The 12580-nt window shown below is 35.5% G+C and overlaps 1 protein-coding gene across 4 annotated transcripts; it reads left to right on the forward strand.

The window, feature by feature from the left end:
* Positions 1-1464: 1464 nt before the first annotated feature.
* LOC102609905 (putative lysine-specific demethylase JMJ16) lies at positions 1465-12359 on the forward strand. Of its 4 annotated transcripts, none has more exons than XM_025101721.2 (13): positions 1465-1649; positions 1786-1861; positions 3369-3685; positions 3809-3880; positions 4227-4304; positions 4414-4944; positions 5035-5259; positions 5736-5897; positions 6312-6680; positions 8904-10299; positions 10404-10507; positions 11192-11389; positions 11674-12359. In XM_025101721.2, the coding sequence occupies exons 3-13, from the start codon at positions 3374-3376 to the stop codon at positions 12004-12006; spliced, it is 3780 nt and encodes a 1259-aa protein (XP_024957489.2). In that variant the 5' UTR covers positions 1465-1649; positions 1786-1861; positions 3369-3373; the 3' UTR covers positions 12007-12359. The 4 variants fall into 4 exon arrangements, with proteins under 4 accessions (XP_024957489.2, XP_006487712.2, XP_024957488.2 ...); XM_025101720.2 differs by having other exon boundaries at positions 1466-1649; positions 1786-2354; XM_006487649.4 differs by lacking the exon at positions 1786-1861.
* The last annotated feature ends 221 nt before the right edge of the window (positions 12360-12580 follow it).

Raw genomic sequence — 12580 nt, forward strand, 5'->3', positions numbered from 1 at the left:
ATATCTATCAAAATATTACACATTTAGACTATTGAAATTTTACCTCTATACATACATACATACATACATACATACATATATATATATATGCAAATAATGTTATATCTGTATTATAAAATATACATGTCTACCAATATTTTTGACATTTATAATATTAAAGTTCTAAATCTAAATAAAATTTTATAAATGAAAGATTGTGTATATATTCATCCTTACAAAAATAAAAAATAAAAAGAGATAATCATGTCTAATATTTAAGCTGTGATGACAAGAACCTAAAACTAATTTAGAATAGAAAATAAAATAATGTCATTGATTGGGTAAATGAGTCAAGAACTTTAATTATAACCCGACACAGAGAAAAATCATGCCGACTCAAACCCTACCTATTTAATAATCGTATAAAATTTGATGACTCATGCCGATTTATTCAGATCGTGTTCGTGTCAACTAATCAAATTGTGTGAAATTTTGCTAACTCTATAATCATCTACCTGGTGCATTAGTCAATTATACTTTTGGTGCACGTGTTTGATTTTCTAGCTTGGGTGAGAAAAACTTCATGCCATATATTTGACTTGTTTCCTTTTCGTTATAAGGGTTCTAATGCAGATCAATTTCTATCCCAAAAAATGTTGAAAATTGAAATGTGTATTTGGTGAAAGAAAGAAAAGAGTAACAAACCAAACTTTAACTAGTAATAAAATTTATTAAAAAGAAAAATAATGATCATATCAAATAAGATGATTTGTTTTCTTTTATAGTATTTCGATACTTGATTTTCTAAACAAATAAATTTTATACAAAAAAATAGTGTTCAAATTTATTTTTTGAGTGAGTTATAATTTTTATGTGTGTAAAGTAACTAAATATATTTAATTTAAAAGATTTAGTTGAGAATTGTTTTGGTATTTCAAACGTGTACAAAGTAATATTAAATATTTTAAATTTAATAAAAAAGATACACAATAATAGAGTGTTCAAAATATTTTTTAGAATGCGAATGCCAAATAGCAATGCATCACTCTATACACGTGCCACGTGTATGATAACGACTTTTTGACACGTGGCAAGTTGCAAAATGTCATTAACGCTTTTTCATCCAATAGAGTGACCCAGGAGCTGGCCTTTTTCCCTTCACAGCCTCGTTACCACAATTCATAACCATGGGGCCGCCCAACGAATTGCACTTTTTTTAAAATTTTTTAATTTATTTTCATTTTACTTTATTATTATTATTTTATAGGTTTTGGCTTTAAAACTCAGCTCTTCTTAAACAAATCAAATCGCTCCACGCTTACGAAATTCGTCAAAATTTCTTCACGCAACGCAAGTACAGCAAAAGCAAAATAAATTATCACCGAATCCGAAACTTCCGCTACCGCTCAAAATGTTAGTCTCCCCAATTTCTCACGTCCCTTTCAATTTCTCCCTACTAACAAAAATTAAATTATCTTCCATTTTTTAATTTTAGATAACAAATTAATCAATTAGTTTTAATCCCCAAACTACCCTTAAAATTGGTATATTATTTTTTTTGAGTAACACATTATTATTACATATGCTTTTACTGTTGCATAAAACAGATAACGGATGGCATAATTAAGGCAATAAGGCAGTAAAAGGCAGGCTCCTGCCCCTTTATTAAGGTAACTTGATGACTTGATTTTTTTTTTTTAAAAAATAAAGAATAAATAAAAGAAAAGAGTAAAATTCACAAGGGAACAAATTTTCTTTTTTGTTTTAATTTTGTCTTGTTTAATTTTTTTTTTCCTGTAATTGTAGGTGTTACAGTTTCCAGAACTTTTTGAGATTTTTAACAAATCTTGGGTGCTGCAGATTCTGTTGTTGCATAGACCTAGTAAAATTTTGTTCCAGATTTGCCCTTATCCGATTCTGTTGTGTAGTTGAATTTGGGATTTTCTGAATTCTAGATTATATACAACTAATTTTTTCAGATGAAGAAATTCTAGGGTTTGTTCATTGATTTTTAATCTCATGATTTAGAGAAAAGTGTTTCTTGTTTATCATAAGTTGATTTGTGGGGTACCCTTTTGAATCCATTTTTTTTTTTTGGGTAGAAAAGTAAACTTTTTTTTTCTCAAATTTCTCAACAGGGCATCTGGGTTTAGTGTTACGGTTAAGGTTAGATCTGATAATAATCAGATTCATTATTCTTCTTTTTTTGGATAATTTTTTTTCTTTCTATTATTGGGTTTTGGATTTGGATTTCATTTTTTTCCTCAACTGTTGCTGAATTTGTTAATTTACACATAATCTGGGTGTTTATATACATACTGGATTTTCAGCTGCTTTCAGTAAACTGAAGTTACAGAGACTTGGATCAGGACCCTGTGAGCTCATAATTTCGATTTGTTGTTAATTTTACAATTTCTGAAAATTTTGCCTTGATTTGGAGTTGTTTTGCCGATGAATGTATATTGTGTGGATTTGTTTGATTAAACATAATTGGATATTTGGCTATTCTTATTTCATGGGATTAATTATGATGTGTGCAGGATGCGTGATGAGTAATTTGATGCATGTTTTATGCGAATCTTAGTAATTTTGGGGAAAAATTGAGTGCGCTTGAGGTCTTTCTACCGGAAATTAATGGAAATTTTAAGATCATGAATATAATGTACATTGTCGATCTTGGAAGACGAACTAATCTGGTATCTTCACTTAATTTTTAATTTAACAATAAAAAGAAAATACTAATAGATATTCCTAGAAGAAAGGTGAAAGCTTGAACTTACCCATAAAAAATAAAAAAAGGAAAGTATGAAGATTTTGTTGATTCAAATTTGTGAATTTTTATTGCTTAACCACATTGATATCACTTTTAAATAATTTTCATGTGATGACTATATAACAGTTTAGCTCAACTGAAAAATAGAATTACATGATAACTTGGGATTTGATGGTAGATGACGTACAATCTTGGCAAATACTACAGTAATTTAGACTGCATTTCTTTTGGTCTTCAGTACATCTTTAATCTAGACAATGCACCAGGAATAGCACTTTCACGTGAAGTTGTTCTGTTGCTACTTTGTTATATTGTCAAGCTTATTTTGTAATAGTGATGATGGTTGTAGTCTCTAGGCTAAATAGATGTTGGTTTGGGTAGATGATGGCTGAAGTTTTTTAATGTGTGTGTCATCGTTATCTTATTGCAAGCTTTTGTAGGCACTTTGTGAAGATACTGGATGTTGGATTAGCCACTTTTCGTAATTTTCATTGTAGCATGCAGGATTTCTAAGCGCTAAAAGCCATTTTTTTCTGTGTTGTCAACTTAAATAGTTTGTTTCTTGCTACAGAAAAGAATTTGGATAACAATATAATCTGTTGTCTTTGTGTTGCAGTACTGATGGGTACGGAGCTCATGAGAGTTTGCATTAAAGAAGAGAATGACGAAGTTCCATCAGTTCCGCCGGGTTTTGAATCATTTGCATCTTTCACCTTAAAGCGAGTACAAGATACTGAGAAACATGACTGTGATATCACGAGTTGCTCAGCCTCTGCAAGTGCTTCCGAATCACTTTCAGTTCATATGGAAACTGAGGTTAAGGTTGCTGATGCGGCAAAGGCTGCAAGGCCCCTCCGGCGTAGACCAGGGATAAATTATGGACTACTTGACCACAGTTCAGAGGATGAGTCTGATTCTGGAAAGCTTGGTCAAGTCAGTGTCATTTAGACCCTCTTTCAAGTTATTGACTTCTGGAATTCAATAATATAATCTGTTAACTATTTTGTTGGAAGTGCTATGTGTTCTGATATTGTTAATTGCTGCTGGTTATTTCAGAATTTTACTGCAAGGCCTTGTCTCCCCAAGGGTGTTATCCGTGGATGTCCAACATGTAGTGATTGCCAAAAGGTTATTTCTTAAACCTTATTTGTAACTCTTACAAAAGATTCATGCATTCCGACTATATCAATAGGTTCCAGTAAGATATGTTATTCGTTTCCATCTTACTTTCATCAAAGTGATCAGCCTATTGAAGTTGCTTTTCAGTATGCAAATGAATGCAATGATTTTGAAAGTACTCTATTATAATTAGTGAGACATCATAGGAGGTGGCTTTAAGGCATTGCTGATTGACTGCTGACTGTGAGGTTACTAAAGATCTGGACCCTAGGCAATCTCGACTTGTACTTTGATGCCTAGTTCCTTTTCTTCGTCTTCGAGCAGTCTGTAATTGATAGATAAATTTTTGGAGCAGGTCACAGCAAGATGGCGTCCAGAAGATTCCTGCAGGCCTGACCTTGAGGATGCTCCTGTGTTCTACCCTACTGAAGAGGTCTCTGTTGTTACTCTTACTGTCGAGTTGTTTCAATTAAAAGATCTAGCTGTTGTAAAACCTGGTGATATAAATCAAATTTTTTTCAATTTGTTTTGTTATTTTCCAGGAGTTTCAAGATACGCTGAAATATATTGCTAGTATTCGGCCAAAAGCTGAACCATATGGAATCTGTCGGATTGTTCCTCCCTCTTCTTGGAAACCTCCTTGTCCTCTCAAAGAGAAACCTATATGGGACAGTTCTACATTTGTTACGCGTGTTCAAAGGGTTGACAAACTTCAGAATCGGAATTCAATGAGAAAGGTCTCAAGGATCCATAACCATTCAAGGAGGAAAAGGCGTAGAAGCACAAGAATGGCAGTAGACTGTGGAAGTGATAGTGGAAATGTCTCAGCTTCTGGTGATGTTGGATGCTACGAGGATGAGAGATTTGGCTTTGAGCCTGGTCCAGCGTTTACTCTGAATACATTTCAGAAATATGCAGACTTATTCAAGGCCCAATACTTCAGTGGGGATAAGAATGATGCTAAAGGCTTGGGTGCTAACACAGCTGTGCTTGAAGAGCACTGGGAGCCACTAGTGGAAAATATTGAGGGGGAGTATTGGCGAATAGTAGAGAAGGCAACTGAAGAAATAGAGGTATGATCTATGAGTTGATAAATTTCTCTGCTTTAAAATGTTGCAAAGACACCTGGTGCCTTTAACTGTCTTGTTGGCTCTCTGTTGTAGGTGCTCTATGGGGCTGACCTTGAAACTTGTGTATTTGGTAGTGGGTTTCCTAAAACGCTTAACCAGGTTGGTTCTACTTCAGATGAGCGGTACATTAAATCAGGCTGGAACTTGAATAACTTTCCACGGCTTCCTGGATCTGTCCTCTCTTATGAAAGTGGTGATATATCTGGTGTTCTGGTGCCATGGCTGTATATAGGGATGTGCTTTTCCTCCTTTTGTTGGGTAAGGGTTAATTACTTCCAATGGTGTTCCCATCATTAGGGCACCATAAAAGGATTGAGAAACAAGCATGGTTTTTGAAAGAGTTAGAGAGAATAATGCGGGTTGTTGGAATTCTTTCTGGCTATATGATAGAAGAAAACCCACCTGCTTGTCAACTTTCTGAATCAGTGCTCTATGTCATTAGATTTAACTTCAAAAGATGCATTTGTTTAGAAATTATCAGTTAAGCAATAAATAAAGTTTGGTTTCTTTTTTTTTATTTAGAAAGAAAAAGAAAATGTATGTTATAGCATAAAACTTTCCAACTTTCTCACTTTAGATTAATGCATCCAAAAACCATATAATTGCATTAAAAATTAACTTATGTATCTTTTAGAATCAGTGATTCAAGGTTGCAGCTTGAAGCAATTTCTATTATCTTGTCATTGTTTTCTGACGTATTAGTTGTACCTCTTGTTTTACATGTGGTATAACAGCATGTGGAAGATCATCACTTGTACTCACTCAACTACATGCATTGGGGCGCTCCAAAAATGTGGTATGGTGTCCCAGGGAAAGATGCTCTTAAATTGGAGGAGGCCATGAGAAAGCATTTGCACGACCTTTTTGAAGAACAACCCGATCTGCTTCATAAGCTGGTGAGTAAAACTTAACTCAGTATTCGGAATTCGTAAACTTGTGCCTTGGGGCTAACGTAATCAGCTGTTTGATATACCTCAGTTAATGCTATCAACTCTGGCAGTGATTTTTTTGGCTAGAAGCATGCACACAGTCACAGTTGTTTATTTCAGTACTTAGAGAGTAGAAAGCCTAGTCCTACTTTTTGCAAATTCTTACTAGCAATTTTTTATGAAGTTTGTAAAGTTCCATTAGGTTGAGGGCAAAGAAATCCAGGACAACCTGATCATGTAGCTGGGGGGTCAGGATAGTACATTTTAGATAATAGGCAGTATATGAGATCATGGATAAGCATGATTATCAGGGAATTGCTTACTTTAATATATTCCCTTCGCATAACAATCGCAACCTGGACTTCTTGTTCTTTCATGTAGGTCACACAGCTGTCCCCCTCCATACTAAAATCTGAAGGACTACCTGTCTATCGGTGTGTTCAGAATGCTGGAGAATTTGTTCTGACCTTCCCTCGAGCATATCATTCAGGGTTCAACTGTGGCTTCAACTGTGCTGAGGCAGTTAATGTAGCTCCTGTTGACTGGTTGCCCCATGGACAGATTGCTATAGAATTGTACCGTGAGCAGGGAAGGAAAACTTCCATTTCCCATGATAAACTGTTGCTTGGTGCAGCAAGGGAAGCTGTAAGAGCTCATTGGGAGCTTAATTTACTGAAGAAGAATACTTCAGATAACTTAAGGTGGAAAGATTTCTGTGGGAAGGATGGTATCTTGGCAAAAGCACTTAAGGTAAGCTTTGTCTCTCCTCCTTTTCTCGATTTGTTCTTGGCTTTTGTCATGATTTTAAAAAAAAATGAACTTAATTTATATAGCATGGGAATTAGGTAAAATTCAGGATCTAGTCACAGTATGCCAATGCTAAAAATAGCATTGGGTTAGGTAACAAGCAGTATAAGCAAAAGTGAAGAGACCTGTGTCAAAATTTTGAAATCATGTATTATTATTCTCAATTTGGAATGGATTTGTTGACCCCCCGTATTAATACTCACTGCATAATCTGCTGCAAATGTTGCTCAAATTTAAAAATCTGTGATGACTTTTGGATCAATACACTTTCAATGGTTGAGATTAAATCTGACAGGTGTAATTAGTGCAATGCAATTAATGCACACTTGAGATTTATTCTAAGCCATTATAAGTACATCTCTAAAAACTCTTTTAAGAACTTGTGTAAAAAAAGTGGTGCCATACAACCTGCCCCTTTATTGTTTCTATGTACAATAGTTCTCTCATCCGGTCTCCCGGATTTAAGTGAAAATGCAGACTATAAATGCTGATCATCAAATGAAGCAACTTTTAAGATTCATTACAAGATTATTATTAAAGTAATATAAAGCTAAAAGAAAGTGGGCAGCACATACCATCAGCTCAATTAAGGAAGGAGGATTAATGCTATCAACAAACATCTTAATCATCCATTATACATATGTTTCTTCCTCTCCCAAAAAAGTGGTGATCACCTGCTTCTTTATATATGTACCCAATAGTTCTCTCGTCCAGTCTCTCAGATTTAAGTAAAAATGCAGCCCATCGTATGAAAGCAACAGTCGAGAATCATCACAAGTTTATTATTAAGTAAAATATTATAATGCTAAAAGAAAGAGGACAGCTCTTATTCTTAAAGGTGCCCATTTTAACTCAAGGTGCATGAATGCTCTCAGTCCTAAAACCATTTTCTTCCTGATTTCATCCTCTTATCTCTTCCTTTCTGAGGAGCTTTAAACCTTCAGTAAGTACTAGTTTCCTTCCATTTTAAGGCCTCTTTTCACTTGGATACTACACAATGACAGCAAAAGGGGCCTTTTAAATAAACTGGCCTTCTCTTATTTTGTTCTGTTGTTTTCCTTTGCCAGAAACTGGTAAACTCAAAAAATATTGCTCTAAAGGCTGCTGTTAGTTTTAGTTTACAATATTCAAGAATGTCTTCTCTTAGCTAGGGAACCTTCAAGAAGTTTAAGTTTGCACAAAACAAGGAGACATGAGATGGTAGCCATGAAAGTTTTAGAAAGATGTACTACTCTTTGGCACAAAAATGATTGATTGTTGATCTTAGTTGCATCTACACTTCTTGAGATTGTACATCTCATGTGGTTCATTCTGCCAATCTGATACCTTTCAAAGTTGCTTCATCCCAATATCTAGTGACTAACGATAAAAAGCAAATGCAATAACATGTTATTGCTATTATTTTATTTCAGATCATTCTGCTCAAGATAATTTGGCAATTTATGATAAGAATTTATAAGAAATGTATATAAAACTAGTGTTTACCAGCCCCATTAATGATCTTTCCTTGATTGAGTGGATGTGCATCTTTGGACAAGAGCGCTGCCTGTCTTATTTTAGCTAATAAATATATTTTTAATAATTTCTGTTGGTTCTTGATTGATATTTTCATCAATTTTCAGCATATTTAGTCCACAATTTCACTTAAATTCGGGAGACTGGATGAGAGAGCATACTGTTTGTGAGCGTGTGTGTAGTAAGGATGGCATAGCGATAGCCATTGGGCTGACTCTTTGGCTTGCAATTCACTGCCTATTGTGTAATATAAAGAGACAAAGTTTCTCCACTACCAGCAAGCTTTATTACACGGAGGACAATGAATTGTATATGTATACTGCTGTAAATGTGCATGATTGTTTTGGCATTCTTACTTATCTTTTTAATTGCTTTATTTTTCATTTGATTTTCACATGAAAATCCCTGAATGTTATTTTTTATTTTCTATAGTACGTCCAGCCCAATACCTAATTGATTCGATCAATCCTAGGACAAATTAATAGTGAAAGAAGTAAAAAACTAACAATTACAACAACACAAACACAAAAGTTAACTCTAGACAGTTTAATTCTGCAAGTTCCATCATTATGTTGGCAATGAAGCATGCATTTGAATTACAAATGCTTTGATTATGTTTCCCTCCTAACTTTATTTATTTCTGTTACCTAGAAACGTGTTGACATGGAGCGTGCAAGAAGGGAATTTCTTTCCAGTTCCTCGCAAACAATGAAAATGGAGAGCAATTTTGATGCTACTAGCGAGAGGGAATGCAGTGTATGCCTTTTTGATTTGCACCTGTCTGCAGTGGGTTGTCATTGTTCCTCAGATAGATATGCATGTTTGATTCATGCAAAGAATTTCTGCTCATGTGCTTGGGGGTCCAAATTTTTCCTTTATCGCTATGACACCAGTGAACTGAACATCCTTGTTGAGGCATTGGAAGGAAAACTAAGTGCAGTGTACAGATGGGCAAGACTCGATCTTGGGCTGGCCTTGAGTTCTTTCATCTCCAGAGACAATATGGATTTTGATAAGCTATCTCATTCCATGGATGGCCCAGTACTTAAAAATGTGAAATCACAGCCCTTGGACATCCCTGTGAATTCGACAGGTATCTTTAGTGAAACCTCTTTCCAACAGAAAAGAAATCCAGCAGAAGCTTTTTTGCCTTTAAAAGACATGAAAGCATCATCTACATCTCATAGTTCTTCTCCGGAAAGTGAAATAAAAAATTATGATCTCAAGTTGAAGACAGAACAGCCTGCCCGTCTACCTTCCAATTTAAAATTCCCAGCTGGTCTGCTCTCTCAAAAAGACAGGTCATACAGCGTACGCCCAGCTGAGGAGAAATGCACACTCAAGAAGCCTTCAGTTTTGGCAAATGACAATGTCATACTTCTTAGCGATGATGAAGGTGATAAACCTGAAAAGCCTTTTTCAAAAAGAGCAACAGATGGTTCTGTAAAACATTCAGAACCTTCTGAGAGGGGTGCTCATTCTGGAGATAAAGCCAATGGTAAAGATCCAACTATGTTTACCCCTAAGATTGAAGCAGGAATGTTGAGTCATAAGGATTTGAGTTCTTCACCTGATTTACAGAGGAGTAATTGTCTATCCTATTCTATGCAATTAAAAGATACACATCATCCAGACGGTGGGATAGTGTTAGGGTTACCAAACTTTACTCGCCATGTAGGTTCCACCAGCAAAAAATCTGGTGGAATTGTTTCAAATTCTTCAATTAGTAAAGAGCCCAACAATCATAAAATGGCAAATGTTGAGACTAACCTTCAGCATCTGCCACCATGTGACACAGAAAAACCTAATAATGAGGTTAATCTTGAAAAAATGGGACCAACTTCTACCTTAAGCTCGGATGGGAATGTGAGAGCTAATGCTGGAAATTCAACTTGCTCTCAAAATAATTTGGATAAATATTTCCGCCAGAAAGGTCCTCGCATTGCAAAGGTTGTACGGAGGATCAACTGCAGTGTTGAACCCCTTGAATATGGAGTTGTGCTTTCTGGAAAGTTATGGTGTAACAGCCGGTCAATTTTTCCCAAAGGTCTGTTCTATATGGAATTCGTAGAGATCATTAATCCTGATAAAAATATTTATGCAAAGAAAGCATGTTATATGTACTCATGCATACTTTATTTTACTATGCAGGATATAGGAGCCGTGTTAGGTACATAAGTGTTTTGGATCCAACAAGCATGTGTTATTATGTATCTGAAATTCTGGATGCAGGACTGGATGGGCCTCTTTTTATGGTAATTAGCTTTATCTTTTTGTTCCTAAAACTGCTACTATAGTGTTGTGCTATCAGCTTAGCAAGACATTTTTGTGTTTACGACTTAAATGCTTCACTGAAAGAAATTTATTGAAAGAGGTCATTGTTATTTCTTACTTGTACAATAGGTCTTGAATAGTGATTATTTTTCAATTTTAACTTTTCCATCCTCCTTATATCCAGTAGCTGCTAAATTGTTTTGCACAGTTCATATACAAATAAATGCTGAGGAGACACTGAATAAATAATTTATAGCATATCTAACTGCTTAACAAATAATGGGCATGGTCAAAGTCTTGCTTGCTGACACAGCTATCATGCAGGTTATGCTGCCTGTATTGTGCATGCAAGATAATTAATAGTCATAATTGGGAATTTTCAACTTCTGATGCAACTCTCCGGTCACAAATGATTCAGTGCTGTGCAAATTACATTATATCATCAAGTGGCCCTTTGGATTAATGTTGTGTTGAGAAATGTTCAGTCTAGGATAGTTTGAAGTTAAGGGAATAAATTTAACAGTGGGCTGTTTTCTTTTCTTTTGTCTTTGTTTGGTAGGCAGTTGGTTTGAAAGGCTTGCGAAAAAAGGTTCAATAAACTATTGTGAACCATTGAATTGTTTTTTGTTGAGATGGCATGACATACAGATTCATTTAATTTTCAGGTTTCATTGGAGCATTGTTCGAGTGAGGTATTTATTCATGTTTCAGCGGCAAAATGTTGGGAAATGGTGAGAGAGAGAGTGAATCAAGAGATAACGAAACAACATAAATTGGGAAGAATGAACCTTCCCCCTCTACAACCTCCTGGGAGTCTTGATGGCTTTGAGATGTTCGGGTTTTCTACTCCAGCAATTGTACAGGTAAATATACTAGTGGAACTGACGGAGCATTCGCAATCCTACTACTAATTACTACTACTCTGTTTAACATTGTTTTGGCTTTTTCTTTCTTTCCTTCTGGGGCAATTGCTGTTAGCTTTACTGTTATAACTCATCTCCTTTTCCAACTTCCTTGTCTTTCTCTCAAGCATTCTTCATGTTCTTTGATTTCATGGCTCATAATTTTTCTTAGTTTAGGACAAATGCATCATGTCAACTGTCAAATACAGAACAAAGTTCATTTTTCTTTTCTTTTCTTTTAATAGGCCATAGAGGCAATGGACAGAAATCGAGTTTGTACAGAGTATTGGGACTCCCGCCCCTACTCCCGCCCTCAGGTACAGATTCCACAACCTTTGCACTTTAAAGACAATGGGGCAAACTTGCGTGGTTTACCTGGGGAACAACATAATCAGGAGCCCCATAAGGGCAATCTCTTGTCTGGTGGAGTTGAATCAATACTTAAGGGCCTTTTTAAGAAGGCATCTCCAGCAGAATTACATGTGCTGTATAGCATCATTAATAATGATAAGCCAGCAGCTGATCAAGGCCTACTGAGTCGACTACTTAATGAAGAGATCCACACTCATCCTACATGATTCATTGTCGGCCTCACAAGGGTTTGAGTCTGAACTGCCATGACAGGTTTGACTTCTGTAAATTCCTACGTTCTTGCTTGTCCTTGCAGAGGCACTTACACATGTATTTTATTCAACCCATCATTTTTTTCACATAGAGTAGTGATAAAATAGGACTTGTAGGTCAGAATTTTTTTTTTTTCCCTTTCTTCGACTGGATATTCATCCGGTGGATACCCCCATTTTTGTGATACGGTGTCCATGGTTGGCCTATGAAGGGGGTATAAATTCCAAGTCGACCAAATTTGTTTTGTTCTTTTTCAGGTCGTTAACACTGTATAAGCTAAGCTTCTAGTAAAAAATGAATTTGCTTACGGTTCTGTTGTTAAACCTGAGATTCCTTTGAAATTTTTTGTTGATCTCTCAGCTCTCAATAATATAAATCGAAATTCATTTGAGACACCAAAGCTCGTTGTTTCGGAGATATCAGCATGCTTGGCTGCCTTTGCAGGCCAGTTTTGAGTTTGATATGATATGTGGTTTTTACTCTCCTGTTGCTGGGGTAAAATTGTCAAATTTAAAAGTTTACTCAAAA

This window comes from Citrus sinensis, chromosome 8 (assembly GCF_022201045.2).
Source record: "Citrus sinensis cultivar Valencia sweet orange chromosome 8, DVS_A1.0, whole genome shotgun sequence".
Taxonomy (NCBI): Eukaryota; Viridiplantae; Streptophyta; class Magnoliopsida; order Sapindales; family Rutaceae; genus Citrus; species Citrus sinensis.